Here is a 24,910-nt window from a genome sequence, read left to right as displayed (position 1 = left end):
ATGCTGCCGTGGGTTTCTGCTTGCTCTGTGGATGTGCCCTCAGAGACCTCATTTACATGGAGAATCTGCCCCTCAGCAACTTTATGAGCTCTGGTCATGGAGCAGATCTGACTGGGCCTGACCTTGCACAGAAGTGTTACCTGGAAGTAAGGAGTTAATGCTTATTTTGCTCCCATGTAAAAGAGAGTTGGGATATGGGCCTGAATGAGGACTTCCCAGAATCAGGGCCCTTAATTCCTTTTTCAGATTTCTGTTTGTATCCACTCTAGTTTCTTACAACTAAGTGTGCACTAGTTTATTTTTTGTGTTTAGCTTCAGCCCAAAGACTATGCCCTTTTGGCGGGGGGGGGAGGGGAGGGAATGTCCTTGGTGATCCACTTTGTCAACACTGCAGGCCAGGTGCTCATCTGGTGTCAACTGAAGTAGCTCCATGTGTAAATCAGTGTCCACTGATTTCAAAACTGTGTCTGATCCGGTGAGTTCATCCTTTGTGCCAACTGGAAGTCTATTGATTAAGTTAAGTAGACTGTAGACTGTCAAGTTTACCATTGAAGCTGTGAGTAATTCTCTAGTTTTAAGTTGCTCTATTAACTGAAATTAATACACCAGAAATCAGATCAAACCTCTAAGTCTTTCACTCTTTCCATTTGAAATCTGAGGGAAATTTGTCTGGATGAGACTCAGGTGAAGTCATATTAGCAGAGCTTGTCAATATTTCTTGTACTCAGTGGTAAAGGGTTTTTAGCTCCTTTGTAAATGTTTTTTGTTTTGTGGTACTGCAAATTAATATAATACTTAGTAGACCTTTTGTGAACATGTAAACCACTGATATGTTTGTGCTGTGGATTGTCCTCTGTGGCCAGTCTGCAGGGGATATGGGTCTTTACAGACCTACCCAGAAAGCCTTGGCTCTTGGCTTAAGCTGTAGCAGTTCATGCTACCTGGTTCAATCCCTGGTGTGCAGCCAAGAGGGCAGCCATCACAAACACAACTATGAAAAGAGAGCAGGAAATAGGACCCTCATCCCCAGAAGTTACTGATTGCCAAAGGTGCCCACAGGTAATGTATCTATGCACAGCTTCAAAAGTGTCAAAAGACTAAAGCACGTTGTTATATACAATATTATGTTCACACTGAGAGAGACTTCACTAAAACTACAGATTTCATCAAGATAAATGGCAGAAGGGACTTCTTTAAGAACAATTAATTTGCATTTAAACAGGACCCAAAAGGAAGTTGACAAAGCGAATGAGCAAGTCAAAGAGTATGGTGACAAACTCAACAAGGCGACAGCAGACAGAGACAGCAATGATCAGAAGTTGTTGGCTGAGCTAAACGATCTAACTAGAACAAAGCAATTCCTTGAAGAACGTTTGATAGAACTTCTCAGGTTGGTATTAAAAAAAAATAATGTGTAGGTTCTATTAGAGAGGATTTTAAATGGTGCTGTGTGGAGGGATTAATTTTTTATTCCTGAACAGAAAATAAATGTAATGGCCAAATTCTGTGAGACAACATTGGCAGTGAGTTCAGTGGTTAGGCCACATTATGAACAGTAAAATAGACAAAATGTGATCTAGCTCTTTCTCCGCTTGTATCTGCTTTGCAAAGTGCATGTCATTCTATATATGGCATATGTTCTTCCCCCTCCCCTGCCAAAAATGTTTCAATATTTTTTCCTAGCAAATATTTATCTCCAGTATCCATCACTTATAGAGAGCACTTTAAAGGGTGCCCTGGATAAGGGGCTGGGCTGGGACCAAAGTGTTATTCAGAGAACGATGCTGACCGGTGCATTGTGGGGAAATGGAGGGTGAAAAATATGTGTAAGGCTCCACCTATTGCTCACCCATGCCCCATTCACTCTCATGGGTGCAGGAGTAATGACTCAGCAGCAACTGCTGTCCCACCTACATTCTCATCCATAATGTGGGTGTCCCACGCAGGGAAGCAAGGAGTCATCTCCCCCCACCCCTTAATTCCCTGTCCTGGCCCATAGTCTGGCCCACGATTGAGCCCAGTGTGATCAGCCTCTAAATAGCAAACTCAACAGGCAAACGCTCAGCTGGTTTAAATTGGTGCAGATTCATTGAAGTTAATGGGTGCTGACAGGTGTCACAATGGGAGCTGCTGGATGCATCCCTTTTGGAAATCTAGCCCTTATTTAACTACTAAAGGAAAGCTTAGCAGCTTTGAAAATCTGGCCCCAAGTGATTTGCCCAAGGTCACACATGTGGTCTGGTGCAGAGCTGTAAACTGAACCCAACTCTCCTGAGTCCCAGTCCTGTGTCTTAACTACCAACAGGGGCGGCTCTACCAATTTTGCCGCCCCAAGCAGTTGCCGCCAAATTGCCGCCGCACCCGGAAGAGCGGCGGTGCTGCCGCCCAAAAGCCGCCGCACCCGGAAGAGCGGCTGAGCTGCCACCACATTGCCACCGCTGGACACGGACTGCCGCCCCATTCGGAATGCCGCCCCAAGCACCTGTTTGGAAAGCTGGTGCCTGAAGCTGGCCCTGACGACGGGCCGTCCTTCCTCTTGAAGGAAGACTCCTGTAGGCTGTTAATGTCTATCATAACTATTCTGGAGTGAACAAGACCAATACAGATTGTGACTTATGTTAAAAAAATGGAGGGTTTTGTCTTTCAGCAAGCCGAGTGTTGCAGACATAACTTGCAGACGTGCAGCTACTTCGGTTAATGGTGTTGAATTATGTTGCCATTACAAAACACAAACAATTTGATAAATAGCAACCAATTGTGGTTTCTCACTTCTGGTCTGTGTATTCTTGTCTTCACGCAAAAGCTTGTGCGTGCTGCAGAAACCTCTCCACCTTTACTAGGTGAAGAGTGAAAACCCAGTGCAGCTTTAGACATTAACTGGTCATCAGATGATCCTTCTACAAAGAAGTTCCTTTAACTGTGTCATTCCTTTCCTGAGCTACTCTATCTATCTGAATCTGGTTAAGGAGTAGGAGCTAATACTGGAGTTCTTGCCTCCTTTTAATCAGAGAAACCTATAACAGATATTTCTTTTCAAAATACTGTCAAAACTTTGAAAAGTTGATTAGCTCATAGTACACAGCCAGGGCATTAGCACATTCTTCTGATCAGTATGCACAGAAGCTTTTGGTATTGTTCAGTCAGACAAGAGAATGTGGGTTTTCTTATTAATGTCTGTTTTCTTGGCCTTTCCAAGGAGTTATGATCTCAGTTGACATCTATTTTTAAAGTGCAAGAAGACAAACCTGTGAAGTCACTGAAAAAAATGAAGTCCTTTCTTTATTACCTTTCCTACATCTGATGGTGTTGGTGACTAACAATACAGTAGGGTCAAGATAGGTAGCATTTCTTTCTGACTTCTTGATTCTTTCCAGAGGTCAGATTCACAAGTGATGCATAAATGAAGACTCCCTTATGCTAATTTAGAATCCCTTCGATCTTGTTACAATTATTTACAGGTGTGTAAGAGAGTTTAACTTGGTGTAACTTATATGCTGAGGAGCCGGAAGAAGATGTAATCGAGAGCAAAGTTTGGCTTACATACTTAGCCCTTGATATCACGTAACATTTTCAAAGAGTGTCTAACCATTAACTAATCAATCCTCATACACCCTGTGGGGTACTTAAATATTACCATATTTATTTTACAGATTGGTAAACTGAGAAACAGAGATTAAATCAAATGACCAAGACCTCAGAGCAAGTTAGGGCCAGAGCTGAGACTATAACTCCTAACTCCTAGTCCTTCCCTTTGTCAAATATACAGTGCAGCCTTCCTTGTAACTAGGGTGTAAGATTCTGCTCCTATGCCTAGCTGCAAAGAGTTGAGCTAAGATGTCAGGTAGTGATGGTGTCGTGAGATGGTTAGCTCTGTGTTGTTAGCCTTTGTGGTTTGAGGTCTCACTTGACAGTTTACCTCAAGTGCTGCAAACCTGTTTTTGCTGTTGATGCACTTCCACTTCAGAAAGCCTAAATTCCACCCTCTTGTACCCTGACCTTTGAAGGTGGACTAGTGCAAGAGGGAGTCTCCACCACATCCTTTCAAAGGATGACAGAACACTTTCAGTAACATGCACCCCACCCCCCACACACACAACCTGATCCCCAGGTGGAATTCTGGGTGGGTCAGCTGTAATGCAGCTCTCCTCACTCTCCCGCAGAGCAAACCATGACTTACAGCTACAATCTGATCCAAATGTGCTCCTGGGATATCTTTGATAGAACTCGCTGCAGTAAGAAGAATATTGTGCCTTCAGCTGAATCCTTTTAGGCATTGCTCATTGGTTCCAACTTCAAATTAAGTGCACACTTAAGTGCTTTCCTAACTAGGGATGCTTTCCTGAACTGGGGCCATAGTACTGATCCAGTATGGCAGTTCTTTGATTCTGAGGTTCTATCTACAAAGGCCAATCACACCTGATGGCGGTGTATATACATTTGTCAGTCCTGGTGTAACTGAGTTAAAAGTGCAGGGAGTGGGCTATTTCAGATTTGTGTACTTCAGAGTTAAATAACAGCACTTTACGTTAGAGAGTTTTCTTCCGGGGGCAGAGTTGAGATGAGTTAAAAACAAACAGTGATGTTTCTAAAATGGATTGCTCTTCTTTACACGTGTCTCCATAGGGATAAGGATGCCCTCTGGCAGAAATCAGACGCTCTGGAATTTCAGCAGAAGCTCTGTGAGGAGCAAAGATGGCTCGGTGACACAGAAGTAAATCAGTGCCTGGGCTGTCAGCGAGAGTTTACTTGGATGATGCGCCGACACCACTGCAGGTCAGTTTCTTGACCTCTGACACGTTATTAAAAACATGGAAATAAATATCATAGGTTCCATGGAAAATATCCAGTGTTTTAACATTTTACACTGTTCCCAGGCATTCATTGTTATAATATGTATATTATACGCTGTCTGCACTTGATATACATGCTTTAAAAATTGTCCAGTACGATGGTACTATTATTATTTTATTACAGTACTGACCCAATCAGGGTTGATGCCCCATTGAATTAGGTTCTGTACACACATAACATTTACTACTAAAAGATATGTTGAGAAACAATTACTCTGAATAGCAAGATTTGATTTTGATATGGCCTGTTCAAAAACATCTGACAGTTGATTGAATTATTTGCTTCTAATTTTGACCCTTTTCTGTTCATGAATTAATAGTTACATGTTCGTGATTTCTCCAGATATATTCACAAAGTTTGGATGAACAAATGTCAGGCAGTAGGGTGGCGTGTGACTGTTCACGCTTTATTCATGATGTGCGATTAGTCATTTAATCAATGACATTTTAAAGTAGGGAATACCGGGTGGTGATTAGTTAATAGCTAATAACTCACTTCCAGTATGATTTTTCAGATGAAGAATGATTTCAACTAATATTTGTGAAACTTGCAAACATTTTCACCAATACCCAGTGGTTGTCTGAATACTTATGAAAAGCAGCTAGTATTAAAACCCAATGAATGGCAGCAAACTGAACTGGGGTCTTTTCATCAACAAACTGTTAACAAATCAATTAAAAGACTATTTGACTGATTCCAATAATGACCAAATATCCTTGTGTAGCTCTCTTTCTGACTGCACAGAAGCCAATATTTTATATTGCTACTGCTTCCCTTTTCTGGAGGCTGTGCAGCTTATGCGGGGAAGGATTTAGGTTAGGGATGGTTTGAGTGAATATCAATACGTGGCCTCTTTTTACTCCCTACTGAAGTCAATGGCAAAACACCCATTGATTTTAATGGAACAAGATCAGGCCCATCGAAAATCACTAAATATGTGTTCTGTACTTCTTGTTGTCATGTTTGTAAATTGTATTTTTAATTGTTTTTACCATCTGGAAACTTCTGTTTCTGTGTAATTTATTTTTATTGAAACTGTAAAAGAAAAATGTGCCTCTCTGAACATTCACGATCCAATAAGTCTTTCTGAACCTTAAAAGGCAGAATTGTCTGCATTGTGATTTTTGCCTTGTAACCTACAAAAAAATTCATGCTTTCCCAGGGGACATGACCTTTATGACCAGAACCCCAAGCACTATCAATGCACACCTTACCTAATTCTATTTTTAAGCCATAGGTGTAACATTCTCATACCTTTGCGTTTGTTCTTTTTAATTTCTAGACTGTGCGGTCGAATTTTCTGCTATTACTGCTGTAACAACTACTTGATGACCAAACACAGCGGCAAGAAGGAGCGGTGCTGTAGAGCTTGCTTCAATAAACCTAGGGTGATTGTGGATTATACGGATGACTCTGGATCCCGTGCCAGCCAAGAAGAACCAGCAGCTCTGCTAAATTCACCAGTGTCTCCGACCCTGGAAGTTACAGGTTAGTCCTTTTCATGTGCAAATGTGAGATAAATGAGATTATTGGGCTTCTTGCCAGGGTTCATGTGGTTAAATCCTGCTCGATTTACACTCTGTGCAACCCCAGTGATGTTAATGGGGTGTAAGTCAAGGCGGAATTTGTCCCAGAGTAATTGAGGAGCTTGTTAGTATATGTTAATATTGATAGGTTGATACAAATACCCATTTATATTTTAATGCAAGTGAGTCACCCTGGAGAGTCCCTCTAGCACAGTGGTTCTCAAACTTTTGTGCTGGTGACCCCTTTCACATAGCAAGCCTCTGAGTGCGACCCCCCTAATAAATTAAAAACACTTTTTAATATATTTAACCCCATTATAAATGCTGGAGGCAAAGCGGGGTTTGGGGTGGAGGCTGACCACTCGCAACCCCCCATGTAATAACCTCACGACCCCCTGAGGGGTCCAGACCCCCAGTTTGAGAACCCCTGCTTTAGCACTTGCTGTATGCGAAAACTACTGTGTAGGCAGAATAATGGCCCATGTACATAAGCTTTGTTTAAAAAACAAAACCACTGTTGCTGCCTGTTATGTTATGACTGCGTTTCTTTTGATGTACTTTTATGGCACAGTTACGAATGAAACCTCCAAACCACCAGATGATGTAGTGTTTGATATAATCACAGATGAGGAACTGTGCCAAGTGCAGGAATCTGATTCTATCCATAATGAAAGTCAAGCTGAAGTAGAGTCTCTGGACCAGAGTGACACAGATCTGTGAGTAAAACACTGTTCAATTTAAAACTGGAGCTCCGTGTTACGTTTTTCCTCTCCATAAAGAGAAAACAGACGCTGTCAGGGCTTGTCTACACTGGCAAGTTTTGTCGCCAAAAACTGCCTTTTGGTGACAAAACAGCAAGAGCATACACGCTACTACAATGGGACTTTGTCACAAAAAACGCCCAGTTTTGGCGACAGAAAACGTCCACCCCATTAGAGACTTTTTTGTCTTTTCCCCCACTTCTATTGTCGACAAAGAGCCAGTGTAGACACTGCTGATTGTTTTGTAGACATAACTGGCTTCCGCCAGTATCCCACAATGCCTGCCCTGATTGCTCTGCTCAGTGTTGTGATCTCTGCTGCCCTGCAGGCATGCGCCCCTCCCCTTTCAAAGCTCTGGGAAGTATCTGTGTGCTGCTCCATTTGGGGAACAAACAAACCAAGAGCAAATCATTGGCATGCTCCTGTTCTGCCCTGCACTAGGAACACAGCAGCAGGCAGACTGCTACTGCAGCGGGAGGGGGACAGACTGCTGTGCTGCCTTGCCGTTCCTCAACATGGAGAGCTCACAGGGCTACTCATGATGCTGCTCTCGGCAGCTGAGGGGGCTGTGGGAGAACTTGGAGAGAATCCCAAGATTCTCAGCGATCAGCTCTTCCTTCCCACAACACTGCACTATGGGATAAATACCCACGGTGCATTGCTCACCCTGTCGATGATGGTGTCCCCAATGTGGACGTGATCCGTCGACAGAGGCAGCAAGTGTGAACACGCTTTGGTGATTTTTGTTTTGCCGACTTTTGGGTGTCGACATACGTTTTGTCAACAAAACTTGGTAGTGTAGACAAGCCCCCAGTCATATTGAACTTCATTTTAGATTAAGAAAACAATACAAGGGAAAACCCAAAGCAAAGTCCAGTGTTTCTCTTATGACAAGTTTTATTGAACTGAACATAAAGTGGCTGCCTGTCTCTGCAGACAGCAGAGTCTGTAGAGTTATAAAGATTCAATACCCAGAAAACAAAGGAACAACAGTTATATAGCTAAATCCACCACACCTTTTTTCATAGTGTAGATTTCAGTCACTTGTTCCATCTACTCCCGCATAAATCAGCAGTAGGGAGGAATTGATAGATTCTCTGTTTTAATTTGCAAACTTAATGTTGCATTAATATATTTTATGCCTATTTCTGTATTAATTAAAAGTTTCATTTTGCATTGTGTTTCAATCATTTGAATATTAAGAACAATATCCAAAGTAAAATATATTTTACCCCAAAAATAAATGTATACAATGGTACAGGCTGTCTGTTCACTAATATTTCTTCCTGACAAAATTTTGAAGTCTAATTTTTATTTTTATATCTTTCAAAAGAAAAAAAAAAGTAAGTTACTGTAACTCTTTACCCACATGTTGTTCCTTAGTACCAGGGAAGAAAAATTGTAGTGACAAATGTTCTCAATGCCAGGTTAAAAGCAGCCCCAAAGTAACAAGTCTGTGGTTCAAAAAATCGAGCTAGATTGTTTTGCCCCCCGTTGTGTGACTAGTTCCTGTATAAACCACACTTCCTTGCTACTTGTGTCTAAGGTAGACTATAGATGCTTACTTATCTGGAACAAAATATGTTTCAATTCTGGCTTTTGTTTCTCAGCTAATATACTATGTTATTTTGCTAATATACTATGCTATTTAATTACCTACCACCATAGCATCTATGTGCCTGCAATGTCTCAAAGGACCCTGAAGCATTTACAGATATGCATGAATTAAGCCTTGCAACTCACCTGTGCATTGGCATTGGCATCATTTTACAGATGGCAAAAGTGAGGTGATGCAAGTTTTCCCAAAGTCATATGATGACCTTCATCATGATTCAGCAAAATAGGATTGTAAGGCATCTTGAATTAGGAACCCAGGAGCTGTCACTCCTGTTGGCCAAGGGACGTGAACAATGCAAAATGTGAGCCCTTGGGAACACAACATTGAGAGAGAGCATGTGAGCTGTGAGGTTAGGACAGGGCTCTCTGGTCATCTTGCTGTCAGTCTCTTGCTGAGGTAGCCACCAAAACTGTAAGACCATTATTGAAGGCATCTGGATGTATCATTAGAATTCTGCATTACCCTGTAGCAGTGTTGTTGTTCTATCCCCACTGTTCACAGTCTATAGAGAAGAAAACTGAAAAATAGTCTTCTACTTTATCGCTTTCCATAGGCTAATCAGAACCATTTCATATGCATTGCCCTTGACTCTTTAGTATCATGATCTTAAAGGGCCTTTGGGCTCAGGACTATTTCAGTCTCTCCTCTCTCTGTTTACTCTAGCCCCTTATCTCTGCTTAGTCACCCCTTATGAGGTCAACAGACAAGGATGGTAGATCTCCCCTCCTACGTATAACTGGGATAGAGAGGGAGACAGAGATCTCCCCTTTGTCCCCTTTCTTCATGTGGGTGTTGAGAGAGAGCCTGGCTGATGGGCCTTCTTCCGGTGTAAACCAGCAGAAAACATGCTGAACTTCAACCTGCTTTTAGCACAGATCAGCACACTGAGGTATTTATAGACCACATGGTCCCATGCGAAATTTGAGGTTCTCCTACAAACTGGAGGTCCTTCTTGGCTGTGGGTTCTGTAGGTACCCAGGAATAGCTCTAATTATATATATAAGATCTGCTGATCAGCCCCACCTATGTATTGCCTGCAGTGACGGGTACTCAATGTTAGTCAGACATAATGCATTTTGCCACCTGTGGGTCATATGTGAATTTTTTAATTATTCTGTGATTTTGTGCTCGGGGAAAAAATATTAGACCGTGAACAGGCAGCACTGCCTTTTACAGCCCTAGAGATTTCAGAGCTACCTCTGTGGTGAGTGAAATGCGTGCAGAAATATAGGTGTCACAGTCAGGCCTTTGCAGCACAGCTCAGCAAACATAAACCCACAGAGCAAATAAATACGGGGGTTTTGAGGCAGGAGAGGCCAAATCTTTAGCTGGTGTAAATCTGTACCACTTCATTGACTTTAGTAGAGCTGTGTTGATTTATACCAGCTGGGAATCTGGCCCAAGCTGTTTATCAGCAGACTATCAGATAGGAAAGAGCAGAAATAATATACCAAAGATTTTCATTTTTAACCACGAACAAATTTTATATCCCTGGGGTAACCATAAAAAAGAATAGTGACAAGAAGGTCAAACATTAGTGACATTTCAAAATGGATTGAAACTGTAGGTAGTGAAATACTGTCCCATACAGTGTCTTGGAAAGGTACATATATTTCAAACACTGTCTCATTATGCTGAGATTCTGTTGCAATCCCCTAAAATAATTAGTTCTGATATCATCTATATATTATTTTATCATTATTTAAAAACTCTGTTCCTCAAATGCATAAAGGTGAACAATCCCCATTATTTTTTATTTATTATTTGTTTAACAGCAACATTTGTTGTTTGTTTCACACTGTGTTGTACAGTACAAAGAATAAAGACAGTTCTTGCTCAGCACAGTTTATAATCTTAGGCCCTGCCCCAACTGCATTCAGGGGGACTACTCACATGTATAAAGTTAAGCATGCATGTAGGGGTGTGTCTGCGCTAGAATATTTTAGCTTGAGTTAATTGCCAGTTAACGAAAGGTAGCTTGTAAAACCAGGTATGGATACTCCCCAAATATTTGATCCAGAACTGAGCTCAGCCTAAAGTGGACCACAAAATCTTATGTCCTGGTACAAGCATTTCTTTGTGGATGGTCCTCACTGGCCTTTACCAATGTGTTAGCTCCCTAGTCTTTATTGGCAATCAATTATCTTGAGGTTAAAAACCCTAGTGCAGGCAAACCCTAAGTGTTTGCAGGGTCCTAAAAGATGAACACACTATTTCACCCAAAGAAAACAAAGGCCAAATTCATCCCTAGTGAAACTCCATTGAAATCAATGGAGTTAGCACCAATCCATCTCAGGGCTGGATTCACTTCTAAGGTATTTAGTTTAAAATAGAAAGACAAATAAGGGCCTGATTCTCCATTTCATTACACAGTGTTACACCGGTGTGACTTCACTTTCCTCTGGGGAATCATAGTGATATAAAACCAGTGTAACAGTGGAAAATCAGATCTTCAATATTTTACTGGCCTGATGGGTTATATGCCTCTTCTGTAGTGCTGTGTGGGACCTAATAGAGTTGGGCAGCGTTGCAAGTAGCTTTAGAAATGAATTTTCACACTGGAAATACCAAAGCATATAGATGAGAAATAATTTGCTCAACCGGTAACTTTATGTATTTCCTTTGCTATTATGCAAGATGTCTGTACTTGAGTGACAGCTTTCTCCTGTACAATGAATGGATAACTGAAAATCTCCCTTGTCATGTGAAAGACAGCTATTCAGGTCTCAATCCTAACTGCAGACAGACCCTTGCAAAGTCAGGGGAGTTCTGCAGAGGGCAGGGGTCCACTCACATGCATCTAGTTGCAGGATCAGGCCCTTAGATTGTAATCATTCTTGGGCAGGGCCTGTCTTTTAATGATCTGTATGCATAGTGCCTAGAGCAGTGGGTCTTGATCTCTGAATGGGGTCTTTAGGTGCCACTGCAAAACAAATACATTATTATCATGATGATGATGATGATGAATTATGTGCTAAGTATCACTAGAATTCATCCTGCAGCAAAGGAAATCCCCACAAGGACAGGCAGAATGTTAAGGCTCCAGGACTGTGTTTTTATTTGTCTTCATGTTTGGGTTTTTGGTCCAATAGTCACATCCAAATACATACGATATTGGGCCAGAATCATGCCCTTGGTTCCTGCTGGAAACAATCCACACCATCCGTCACCTCTGTTCTGCCAGTGACCTGGAACTAGCCAGTGCAGAAGGCCGGGGGTGGGGGAGCTGACCCAGCCAAAGGCTGAACCAGGCTGGCTGTGAGAGATGCTGATTCAGCATTTTTCATAGGGAGCCTCTGCCGACAACACTGTGTACAAATCTGGCTAGATTTTAAAGCTGCCTTACTCCAGCAGAGCACCCTAGGGAGGGGGGAGGTGGTGGTACTGCCACAGCCTTACTCTAGGTGTGAATCTTCCCCTTCTTACCTCCCCCACCCCGGTGTAACTGTCCTGCTCGGTGCTGGACATGCAAGTTGTGCCCAGAGAGGCGAATCTAACATGTTGCCTCTTGCAGCAGTATAGAGCAAGAAATGTGGCTTACTTGTTTTCGTCTGCCCCTCTTTATTTTCTCTGCCTGTCTGCCTTCTATCTATTTGTTTTCCACTCTCCCTCATAGTCACATTGATCCTGCCTCTGCAGCTCTCTCCTTAAAATGATTGTCCGTGTCATTTCATAATACTGAGAGTCCTCCTTTCTCACTGTGCCTGTTGATTCTGGTCACATTCAGCACCTAATACGAATGGTGCCTGGTAATGATTTCCAGAACTTTTTCAAAGGATAAACCACCTGTTGTGCCATCACAACCTGATGCAAACAGGATTCAACTCCCTAGTTGTAATTAGGAATGAGGACCACTCTCTTGGTGTCTCATTCTGCTCTCATTGTGAATCTGGAGTAGTAACTCCATTGAAATCTTAAGTGAGAAATCATCATAAGTTTAATATTCTGTCTGCACCTAGCCAGCTGAGGTTTTGTTCATTTGTGTTTTCTTTTCATTTATTTGTTTTTCTTTGTTTTCTTTTCTAACTTTTTAAATTTTTGATATGTGGCAGTTTGTAGAGTGTGTCTACAGTGAAGGCTGGGCTGGAGTTCAGCAGTATATCCGAGTCAACTGGGTACACATCTTGTGTTAATTTTGATTTACCCTTTAGTGTATGGTAGGTATCATGTATATGGAATAAGTAGAGTACTGCAGTGATAGGATCAGGTAGGGTTAGGTGATGTAGTGGTTAAAAATGTTTTGTCGTCATCTCACATTGGTAGCATCGGGGAAACTACACCACTGCAAAAAATAGCTTATGAATTTTCATAGTGTAATCAAAGCCATGTAGGCGTTTTTGTTTTTTCCCCACCAATATTACCTTCAGCAAATGTCTGTTTGTAATTCAATTTAAAAGGACGGCAGACTTCATTGCTGACAGAACTGTAGTCACGCTTTTGAAAGGCCTGATTTTGTTCTTAGTGTGAATCAGGAATTAAATCAATGTAAAGCTGGGATAAGTGGGAACAGAGTAAGGCCCTGTATCTTTAGATATTGTTTTGTCTCAGAAAACATTATAGGCTGTTAATAATAAGATAAGCTGTTGATTGTTCTGTTTAGGGAGTGTGTAGCCAAGTAAAAGTTAGTCAGGGATTATATTTTTTTAAGCACTCCAGGCATATGTTATAATTTAACAATTTGTTGTGCATCTTTATTCGTGGTTTTATTTTTCTACTTTAAACATTTTCTTTTCTTTATAGAAAAGTTGTTGGTAGGGCTGAAGAAGTAAATAACAAACATCCTGTAAAAGCAGCCGAGAAACAGACTATGAAACATAGAAAACTATTTGTTTGTTGACACCTTCTTGACACTGGCATTTGTGGTTAAGACAGAGATCATTGGAAGGCCGTGTCTACCCTACCATTATAACTTCTTTTTAACAAATTCATGACAATTTTTCCTCACCTGATTACAACAGCCATAACTGACTTGTGCCCACACAGCTGCTTTATTCAAAACACAACTATATATCTGCACCCACCACGCTCCCTAGCTTAGTTTGTATCACTGTTTTCTCACTGCATTCTGGGAAAATCTGAGCAGCTGTCTCACAGGGAACAGAGCACCTTAGGTACATGCACAAAGTAGGGCATCAGTAGCATAGTAGGGAAGTGCATTCTGGGATGCACAGAGAGTTAGGAGGAAGGACCGGATATTTATATGAATTGCGAGACTGTCTAGAGTTACAACAGTTAATGCTAAAAGAGTACTGGAAGGATTTAAAACCTCATGTTTCAGGGTGTATATTAGGAGGAGACCTTCATGGGGACAGATTATCCCACATCTGCCTACTATAGGGTTTATTGGGCTGTCCTCTGGAACCCTGTCGCTGAGGGGTCTGATCCAGTCTGTGGAGTCCAATATTTCTATGTAGGAAGTGGGACCAGCCAAACTGGCTACACCGGCACTGTTACGGCATGATATGTACTGTTGTGTGTGACGGAATCAGGTGTTTTATGCTTTGGGTTTTTTTGTTAGAGAGACTTGATATTTGTTTGAAGACAGATTACTATTCTTCTGTGACCACAGAAATCTCACTCTACCTTTGAAGGCAAACAGGGACTCGGAGGGAGCAAGGAAAGGGAAAACAGACAAAAACAAAAAAAGAATCACATGAAACCACAATGGGAAGATTGAGCATTTAAACAAATTACATTTTAATATAAAAAGTCAGGCTAAAAGTCACAACAAACTACAACTATTCACTTAGCATCTTTAAAACAAAGCTCTTAAATGTCTTTTCTGCTTACAAACATCCCTCCTGGGAGGTTAACTTGCCCAGAGGGCTGATACACTAGCTTTCTATCGCTGCAACCCTAAGTTCAAACCCAGCCTTAGATCACACATGAAAGAGCTGGATGATCTCATCCTCAAACCTTTATGTATACCTATCATAAAACTAATGCAGAGTTTCACCCAGTTACCAGTCTTTGCTCAGGAATAACAGGAGTGCTACAATGTCAGGACTGAGATGCATTGGATGTGTTGAGAAGCTTACACGGAGCCTGCTTCTACTATATCAGTCTCATGTGACTGTTACATAAGCCCTGTCATAATGTGAGTACATTTTTAAAAAATTAACAAAGCTGAGACCCTCTATGCAGTTTTTATAATGGATACATGCTTGTTGCTTCTACATTGGGTGAGGCAGTACAAGTTTTCGAGCCCTCATCTTCAGTGGTTTGCCATTGCTTCACGATACCTTGGCGCTTAACACATCTGATGTTCTTGATGATTTTCTGGAAGTTCTTCCTGAACTTCACCCCAATAAAGAAATATAGAACAGGGTTGAGACAGCCATGGAGATAAGCAATTGCTTCTGTTATAACCACCGCAGAGTCGAAATTGTAGTCCAGGTTGAATTCCACATGTATATTGCGTATGAGTATCAACAAATTGTAGGGTAACTGAGTAAGAATGAACATCACTACTATAGAAAATATTATTTTTAAGGATTTATGTTTTTGGAAACTCCTGGCACGAAGTAAAGTTTTGATAATTATTGAGTAGCAGATAATCATGGTTAGCATGGGGATAAAGAATCCAAGGGTCATTTGGAGTACTTTAAAAACCAATTCTGTGAGATCTGAAGGATACACTGCACGACAGACTGACTTATCATAGTTTGATTGTGTACTGTATTTAAATTGTGGCGTTGCAAATGCTAGTGAAATCACCCAAACTAAAATGCAGATCACTTTCCCCCAAACCATTCTTTTGGCTTGACACATGTGGGCTTTTGTGGCTTGGGCAATAGCAATAAATCTGTCAATAGTTATACAAGTGAGTGTTAACATTGAAGTGTACAGATTCAAAGTGTACAGGCCCCGTATAATTTTACACATCAAGGAGCCAAAAATCCACTCGCGAGCAGCAGAATATGCCCAGAATGGCAAGGTGGAAAGGAAAAGCAAGTCTGCTGTAGCCAAGCTCACTAAAAATACATCTGTCAGCGTCTTCAGTTTCTCACAGAAAATGTATATGATAAGGACCAAAGAATTTCCTATCAGCCCGAAGGCAAAAGCAAATGCATACATACAGGGCAGAAAGATTTTGCTGGCCCTGAGAAAATGTTCATTCTCATTGTAATCGTTGCACGTAAGGTTAAGGTCTGGGTAATAACAATCTGGAAGCTCCATGTAGTCTTCTTTTTAAAGGCTACCTGTAATCACACACATCTGAAATTATTTTCTCAGCAAGTAAAACAATTATTATAACATATCCAGCGGACAAGCACAAATGTTACTAAGCTGTTATCTAAAAGCGAAGAGGTCACTGATGTGGTGAAAATAAACATATATTTATTTGTCTGATAGAAACCACACTATCTTTGTGGTATGGTGTAATCTGAACACTGTTTGCTCCAGACAGAGCAGCTATTGAACCTGTATGTCCTGAAAGCAGATACAACATTTTTAGCACAGATTTACACTGACTGGGACTGAGAGGTTTAATATTTCAAATGCCTCAAATTTCATAGTCGTTTGGATCAGGCCTTTGGTGTAGGCCCTTCTCTAAAATTAGGGTTTGAGTCCTAATGAGTTTGATGATGACATACCTCAGCACAAGAATGTCAACCCCTGTCAGAAAGTGTCACTCAGATCCCCCTTCCTCTCCAACACTGATTGTGACAATGGACTGTACCTTCTTGAATTCAGGAAAAGAAAACCCCTCTCATCTACCATTTGAGCTTTGATGCGGGACATCTCTTCCTTATCCTGATTTTAATGTAAAGTTTTCAACCATATCCACTGTTTTCACATAAATGGCCACTTGTCCATCAAATCCCAGTCACACCTAGTCCATGCTATAGGTATCACTAGAGACCTGCAAATCCATGGATATTTGCTTTATATCCGCGGGTATCTGTATCCACAGATGCCGATATCCGCAGATGATTTTTGCGGATGGTGGGTCAGATGTGGATACAATATTGTATCTGCACAGGGCTCTAGTTATCACTTCTTCCAGAGCTGGTTAGATTGTGAGCTCTACAAGGCAGGCGGCCTGTCTTGCTATGTGTGTGGACATGGCATGCTGTGGCCACAACCAGGACACAAATAATAACAACAAATAAACCCCAACAGATTCCCAAATAAACTCTGCTGCTATTTTTCATGGGATCATATTATTAATTTGTGAATATTCAGATCTGTGCAAATTCTGACAGCTTAAGAGGTTTTAACATGAATATTTTTTCACCCCAGAAATGCGTTATTTGCCATTTGTTTTTTCCCTGCTGAAAAGTTTTAGGCGTCCATTTAGAAAGCAGAAACAATAGCATCTAGTTTTGGTGACCCACCACACACCACGAACAGTAGAACTATTTACGAAGTGAGATCCTACTCTACATGATTAAGAATAGAAGAATCTGGCCCTCACTGAGAGTAATATTCAGTGTGAATTTAGCTCTCTTCTCTGTTCATGAAACATTTGTGACTGATTTTCTGCAAATGTATTCACTATTCACCAGTGCACCTAGAAAGTTTTGACCAAACAATTTGCAGCCTATGGTGTTTGTAAACAGTTCAGGTCAATTATTCCTGCCATGCGATTGGTTACTTGACATTGTTTCTTCTTCCTGAGTGGATGACTAAAACTTTTTCAAGTCAATTGTAAAGCTATTGTCAGATGTCCCTTTTGAAACTCAAATGGCAGATTTCAATGAGAATACTCATGCAGCAAAGTATTTCTAAATATAAGTTAACATAAGATTAGCAGAATTCAACCCTGAATGATTTGATCTCCTGGATTGGTTCAAAGGCATCTATTATTTAAATAATAACATACAAAGAATATGGTTAACTGGTGCTACTCATAAGCCTTGGCTGTGTGTTGAGGCCAGAAAGCAAAGTCATAAAGGCCTTCAGCCATCAGAGAAGTGTGGGGAATCCTTGTGTGACTTCTTGAAGAGTTATTGGCTTTTTATACAATGGTTTCTGTTATCCTTTCAAATTATATTTTTTTAAAATTTAATAATAATCCCCCTCATAAAAGAGTTGTTACATATCCAGATATACTGGGATGGGGGGAGGGGGACAATAATCAGCAAAATAAAATCATGGCCAACAAAACCATGGCAACATATATTGAAACAAACTGATAAACTTTAGTTTACATACTGTTCCAGGCACAGCTGATGTTCCCGTTGATGTTTCAATACCCTCTCAGGGAAGAAAGTTTTTTTTCCTGTGAGCTGAAGCAAAATAATTTATACATATTCAGTGTATAATGTGACAACATAACAATATTACAGTGCCCTAATGTAGCTAAGGAAAGTGTCTCATTTGAAAGGTATTTTTCAACTGAACTGTCTCTGCTTTTGAAGGCTCAGAAGCATTATTTTTAAGTTAAATAATTTCTTCCTATATGTGCCATAAGATAGTACGTTGATCCTCTTTATAGCCCACAAATATTTAATGTCTAAAACCTCTTTTCTGCAGCTAAGCTGTACTTTTTTAATTTCTGATGACTTTGTGTTTTATGGATAGGATAGTCAAAAGGGCTCAGCACTGGCCCAGTCGTGCTACCCTCTAAGTCAGTGGGACTTTTACTAGTGATTTCAGAGGAAGAAGAGTTACACCAAATTTTGAAACACACACACATATATGAGTGTGTGTTTCAAAATCTGGTTTTAATAATATAATAAAAATATGAATTAGGGCATAATTTCTCATATACACTTGGCAGAACGTGGCTCAAATTATTCTTGCATCATCAATCAGATAAGAAAGGATTAACTGAGGTCATCAACGATGACCTTTAAATAATTTTTTTTAAATTTGGTGATTTTAACTTTTGTAATGTCGAAAGAAGACCCAAAAGTTGGGTTTTGGTTTTTTTCACCCTTCTGGTTCTGGTTCTTTTTTTTTTTTTTAAAAAAAGACTCTTTTCTTTCTGCTTGTTTTTACCCAGAGAGAACCCCCACTTAAATGACACTGGCAACCACAAAAAAGAGCCACATGCATGAGAATATGCTGATCTGACAAAACCAAACATTCACCTTAGGGCTGAGATCAAGCATGGAAAATTTCAGGCCCAAATCACTTTTTGCGAGAAACTTATGAGCCACTGAAAAAGGGAGGTGAAAAAAAGAAACCCACTTCTTAATCTTAACTAATGTTTTTCCCACCTGCTGGTGATGTAATATGAAATTATTAAAGGTGGGTGTTTTAAAAGTTAATACTTCATCATCACTACAGAAAGGAACAATTCCTGAAATATTTCAAAATATTTCCAACCTATGCTATTGAAAAAGTGATGGAAACATATATAAACCATGAAGACTAGCTGTTATTGAAACAAAAAATACTGGGCCAGATCCTCAACTGGTATAAAGTGGCGTAGCTCCTCTGAAGTCAGCCAAGCTATCATGTTTAATACCAACTGAGGATCTGGCCCATTCAACCAACTAAAATTCAGACAAGTCAGTAGTTCTTTCTTTTCCCATGTGGTAGCAACTTGTAAAAGGAAAAAGGATAAGTAACTTAATTATTGAAAAGAAAGTTATGATTTATTCTTGATATATTTTCGCTAATATATTTGATATTTTAATCAATAGGTCTTATGTTGCATATTTTTTGAAATAGTACTTTTTACTCAAGTAAGCTGTTATCCACAATGCACGTAGTCTCAAACATTGGAATTGCTACCTCTGATCAGACCAGTGATCCAGCTGTACCAATTTTCCAAAAAAAAGAAAGAATTGTGATCCTGGCAGTAACCATCCTGGCAAGTGTAACATCTGTTCTTGGTGAGATAATGAAAGACATATTAAGGGGGCAGTGGGGAGTTATTGAACATCTTGAGGAAAATGGAACTGTCCAGGAGCACTGTAGGTTTATAAATGAATGTGATTGTTTTTTGGGACAGATTTACAAAAGTACTGCATGAAGCAGATATGATATATTTGGATTTTAAAAGGCTGGAAGCTTACTTAAAACTTGAATTCAAATTGGCTTGGATAAAAACAAACGATATGGACTGAAAATGATTGAAATACTGTAAACTTTAAGTAGTGATGAATGGCCATGTAGTCCTCGAGGAGCAATGGTGGTATCTGGTACATATTAATGAACTGGAAAAGGGAGAAAAAAATGCAGGGCCAGATCACATCACTCTCTTCTGTGCATTGAATAGACCTTCTGTGCATGGATCTCACCTCTCCTATCAAGAAAACAGGGTAAGTCATCTCCATTACCTCCACTTCTCACCACCATCTGGGACCCCGTGAAGATCCATGAATGAGGAAGTCTGATAGGTCTTTTTGATCTCTAACTTCTATTTTTCTAGTCTGCTATCCTGCCTCAGCAAAAGAAGTGGGATGGAGGGAACAAATAATACACGTGGCCAGTTGCTCAGTTCCTCCCTAGCAGGGATCTGGGAACAATAACACCATCCAGCTATTTAAATAGTTCTTACCCTGAAACAGAAAATGCTCAATGATTTTCTGGTCAGGAATACTCTGCACTCAGTTGACCCTTTGGCATATAGGGGTGTAATTTTCATCCACTGATACCAGTGATGGATTAGCTGTATCCTTAAAGTATATACCCCTGTCGTCTGACCCCATTCCTGTGATTCCAGGGCAGGGCAGCTTTAAACTGAGGGGTGAATCACTGAATCAGCATATTTTCTGGGTGCCTTGGCCACACAGTCTGGTTGGTCATTCTCATCCACTTCCTGGGATGTGCTGATCACTACAGGTTTCCCAGCAGAGTGAGACTAAATTGTGCATCATTCAGCATGAAAAAACCCCCAACAAAACAAAAACAAAAACCCCACCACCTGTTATGTGATAGACTTAAATACATATTTCTAGTAAACATGATTATTTGCCCCCATTATAAAGACCAAAATGACTCAACAGTGCTTTTTCTAGTACCCTGTGATTTCTGTGGCTTTAAAATCTGTGTCTCGAGCATAGTCTTTACTACCAGGGGCTTTTGAGATCTGAGCTATTATTCTGGTCATTATGATCAGATGAAGGTGAAATTATTTTACATCCTTCTTTTGTTTCTAAGCAAGCCCTAGCTGAAAAAGATAGATTGTTTAGAAAGATGTTACTAAAAACTCTTCCATCAAACATCTGTATCCAAAATATTTGTTTAATTCAAAGTGTTGTTTAAAAAAACAACATTAGAATATATTTAAAAGGGAAAACAAAGTTGAAATATTTTACACAGGTTTGAAAGAACCTACCTGTTCTGATAGAATTCCCATTTTAGAGATAGGGGATGCCTCCAGAAGTAATAGAATCTTTCAGACCAGTGGATTTTTAAGAGATGTAAGATGGTCTGTATTTTGTTCTACCCTCCATATATGTTCCTCTTCCAATCTGAAGTAAGAGAAAATAGTCACTTACTGGAAGACGGTGTATGGTGGTGGAGAGTGTTGACGCTTACGTTTCAAAGGAAGTCTGAAGACGGCAGTGACTCTATATATTTATCGTTTTATCCGCCTGTGATGTTTCCTGTCGGTGTTCTGGGGTTTTTTGTGTTTTGTTTTTTTTTTTTACACCAAAAATAGTAGTTTATGATACTCTTGTTGAAATTACATCTTTGTCTCTAAGTCGATCTTTCTAAGGTACATGATATGGCCTAAAGGAGACTATTCAGTACATCTAAAAAGACTTGCTGAAAATATCTGACCTCCAGGCCACAAATGCAAGTTCCACTAAAGATCAGGGATTCTTACATATTGAATTTTTTTTTTAATCATTTGCAGGACAGTTTCTCCCATTTCTACCAGTTACCAGTTTCCACCATCTGTACATAGTTCATGGCAGTTAATCATGAGCACGCAATATTCCAAATTTCATCTGTGTTGGTTAGTTTTGATTGGACATGCAGATCGCATGGGAGTGTTCTTGTTCTTTAGTTGGAACATTGAGATACCATGTTGATGTACGCTACAACTAGTTTAAAAAGTGTGTTCCAATTTTTCATCAAAATTCAGCTGGGGAAGGTGATAATTTCATCCCATGTTTTGACCATTTCTAATGGGCACTATAGATAAGGCTACAATAGTGTTATGCAGGAAGTTGCTAATGACAGCAAGTGAGTCTTTGATCCTGAAACAGTCACAGACCTTGTTAGTCAATGGGTATGCCAAGCCCTCTTTCAGGGCCACTGGAAGGAACCCATTAAGCCTCCTTTATGTAATAAAGGCAGCTGAAAACAATGGAAGAGCTGCCCAAGGCACATGGCAGGACAGCAATAAGCCATGTGGGCTAAGGAGTTTCCCTAATTGTAAAGACAGGAATTAGAAGTTTGAGTTTGCAGTCTTCCTTTGAGAAGGCTGAGAGAAGCAGGTAGGAGAAGGACTCTGAGAGGAAGCAGATCAATGGAGCCTCTTGGGGCACATTGCTCACTGGAGTAGCACACCAGGGATTTTTGAGCAAGAAAACTGCCTGCTGCTGTTTGTTTCTGCTGTGTTCAGGGAAGCAGGACTTCGTGTACATTTTTAATAAATAAACAAGGTTACACCAAGAGTCTACCTGACTTGCCTCACAGTTCAGTGTGAGCCATACCTTTGACCTCCCCCTCCACCCCCGGGTGCAATTTCAAGTGATAGTCCCAGCAACTGCACTTCTTTCAGGGTGGAATCCCATGATTCAACCCACTTTCAGCAGCCTCGTTGGCCTGTTATGTTTCCTTAGCAGGATTAGCTGGGTTTGGTACCTGTTTCAGACCTCCCTTCAGGAGATGAGATCAATATGAAAATATAGTGTGACTCAGAGCAGTTTCCTCAAAACAAAGTGTTATTTATTTAGCCATAGGAACATAGCAACCAGAGAAAAGGGGTTAAAACAGCAAAAGCCTACATGCATATTGTCGTCTTCTTTGAGTAGTGTCTGTCACAGAGTCACTGGACGATGCTCTGGAACTACTCCACACGAAGCCAGTCAGGACTCTGGGGGAAACTCCTCTCTGTGAGCAGACTGTCTCCAGGGCAAGAAGCTTACACAGCTTTGACCTTCCTGGGCCCGACCTTGGAGCATTCGGCATCCCCTTCTCACACCGTGCGCTTCTCACAGTGAGGCCGCACAGGCGGGGTTCCTGGGGAAGCCAGTGGGCCCTGCACCCCAATTCCGCAGTCAGACGTGACTCTCAGCCAGCCAGTAAAACAGAAGGTTTATTAGACAACAAGAACACAGTCTAAAACAGAGCTTGTAGGTATAGAAACGGGACCCCTAAGTCAGGTCCATCTTGGGGCCAGGGAGGCCAGACCCCTGGTCTGGGCCTCCCTCTCTTTCCCCAGCCAGCTCCGAACTGAAACTCTCCAGCCCCTCCTCTGGCCTTTGTCTCTTTCCCGGGCCAGGAGGTCACCTGATCTCTTTGTTCTCCAACACGTTCAGTTCGCACCTTTGCAGAGAAGGGGCCCAGGCCATCAGTTGCCAGGAGACAGGGTGTCGGCCATTCTCTGTGAAGACACCATCACACTGGCCCTCTAGGGCTCTGCAATGATCACACACCCTTATCCCACCACCTAGATACTTAAGAAGGGCATAGGGGGAAACTGAGGCACCCACACAGTATTCAGAGAAAACATTAAGAACATTCCCACTTCGTCACAGTGTCCCTATAGGTGCTTCACTGTAAGCATTGTTACGGGTGCTGTAAGGGTGTGTGTGTCCCCACACTGTCAGCCAGAGAATTTCAATAACAATCCATTCCGCCTGCACCTGCATGGCTCCTCTCCAGCCATGAGACCAGCCAGTGCGTGTGGGCATTCCCCCCTTAGTTCCTTGTCAACCACCCTAGGCTAGAGATGGAGCTAAGAGCTGGCCAATCACAGATCATTAACTCCTTTAGTTTTGTCGATTTTTGCTTCTCTTGAAGCCTCTTTTCTTTTATTACTTATTTGTTTTAAGCTGGCCGTGCCCCCCCCCCCAATTAGCTGCAAAGATTCCATCCCAGTAAGAGATGGACATTCACAGTATTCGCTGCCTCAAGGAGAAGCACAATCCACAAAAGTGTGATTGATGCCAGCAGCTAATACCAAAGTCCAGGAAGGTCAGAGAGTTAAGGCTAAAACTCCTGCTCATGGAGTCAGCCCTGCAACCCCTGGAGTCCCGGTGAGAATTATCACTGCAACCTTCCAAGTTGAAAGCAGGTGATCCCAAAGAGATGAGCCACTCACTGAAGACCTCTAAGAAAAGTCTGTGAGTCCCTCTAGTGAGCCCAGATCGAGCTGGAAACAGTCTCTGGCTCTTCAGTATCTTTGGTACTGATGGTGCCAAAGCTGCCTAGAGTCAGTACCCAGTGCACGCGTGCTATCAAGCCAACAACGCCAGTCAACTGCCCAAAGACCTGATGTTCACGGGCAAGGAGTTCTGGTACACTGGGGGCATGAGACATAGATGTTCCACCCCAGGGAAGGCTACATTGACTAGGTCGTTGGCACCAGCACTGACCTCGGTGTACCTGGCACCAATGGACCTCTCAGGACTGACAGCCATTGGCACCGATACTGGTACCACCTGCACCGACAGACTAGAGTTGCGCATCAGACCTCTCGGTCTGTGATGCATCGGACTTGCCCCTTCTCATTACAAGGGCTCCAGTACCAAGCTCACCGGGAATAGTGGACACAATGGCATCCCCATGCCATGCACCGCCTCTCTCCTCTTCAGACTCAGTAAGCAAGAGGACTTGGGTTCTCACTGCTCGTTCCACCCACCATACAGGTCACAATCTTACCATAGGCACCAAGCATACCAGCCCAGCCCTCAACCTCTATGGTTTGGGCAGCCATAGTTCCAGCTGCCAGCACCCTACCCACAGTGGCCATACTGGGACCCCTGGAAAACCCAGAGGCAACAAGCCTTACAGCCCCTAGCGAGGTATATTGGCAGGCAAGGAGGCACCCTCCTTCACCAGCACCTTCAAAGGTGTCGGACCCTCCTGAGCTATTGGGGGAAGGAACAGAAACAGAAGCAGAAAAGGGAGATGTTCCTCCAGCTCATCACCTGTCGAGGCAGTGATTGCCCCCCACCCCCGCCATCCTTGGTGGATGACTTTAAATCATTCCAGGACCTAGCCCAAAGAGTGGCTGAAGCCCAGCAAGTGCAGCTACATGAAGTAACTGAACCCCATTGTAAACTGGTGGG

General features: G+C 41.6%; 2 protein-coding genes across 2 annotated transcripts in view; one reads left to right on the top strand and one right to left on the bottom strand.

Moving 5' to 3' along the window:
* Positions 1-24,910, top strand: part of FYCO1 (FYVE and coiled-coil domain autophagy adaptor 1) — an 82,782-nt gene that overhangs the window by 39,927 nt on the left and 17,945 nt on the right. The window contains exons 12-15 of the mRNA XM_074945528.1: positions 1,223-1,390; positions 4,624-4,773; positions 6,134-6,339; positions 6,949-7,093. Coding sequence (XP_074801629.1) covers positions 1,223-1,390; positions 4,624-4,773; positions 6,134-6,339; positions 6,949-7,093 — 669 coding nt within the window. The remainder of the gene's footprint in view (positions 1-1,222; positions 1,391-4,623; positions 4,774-6,133; positions 6,340-6,948; positions 7,094-24,910) is intronic.
* CXCR6 (C-X-C motif chemokine receptor 6) lies at positions 14,904-15,935 on the bottom strand. Its single transcript, XM_074945530.1, has one exon. It carries the CDS (start codon positions 15,933-15,935, stop codon positions 14,904-14,906), a length of 1,032 nt encoding a protein of 343 aa, XP_074801631.1.

Source organism: Natator depressus, chromosome 2 (assembly GCF_965152275.1).
Source record: "Natator depressus isolate rNatDep1 chromosome 2, rNatDep2.hap1, whole genome shotgun sequence".
NCBI lineage: Eukaryota > Metazoa > Chordata > Testudines > Cheloniidae > Natator > Natator depressus.
Note: the sequence above shows the minus strand (reverse complement) of the source record. Positions and strands in the feature narration are given on the sequence as shown.

Coding starts and splice junctions, on each gene's coding strand:
- CXCR6 (XM_074945530.1), bottom strand. CDS start 15,935: ATGGAGCTTCCAGATTGTTATTACCCAGACCTTAACCTTACGTGCAAC.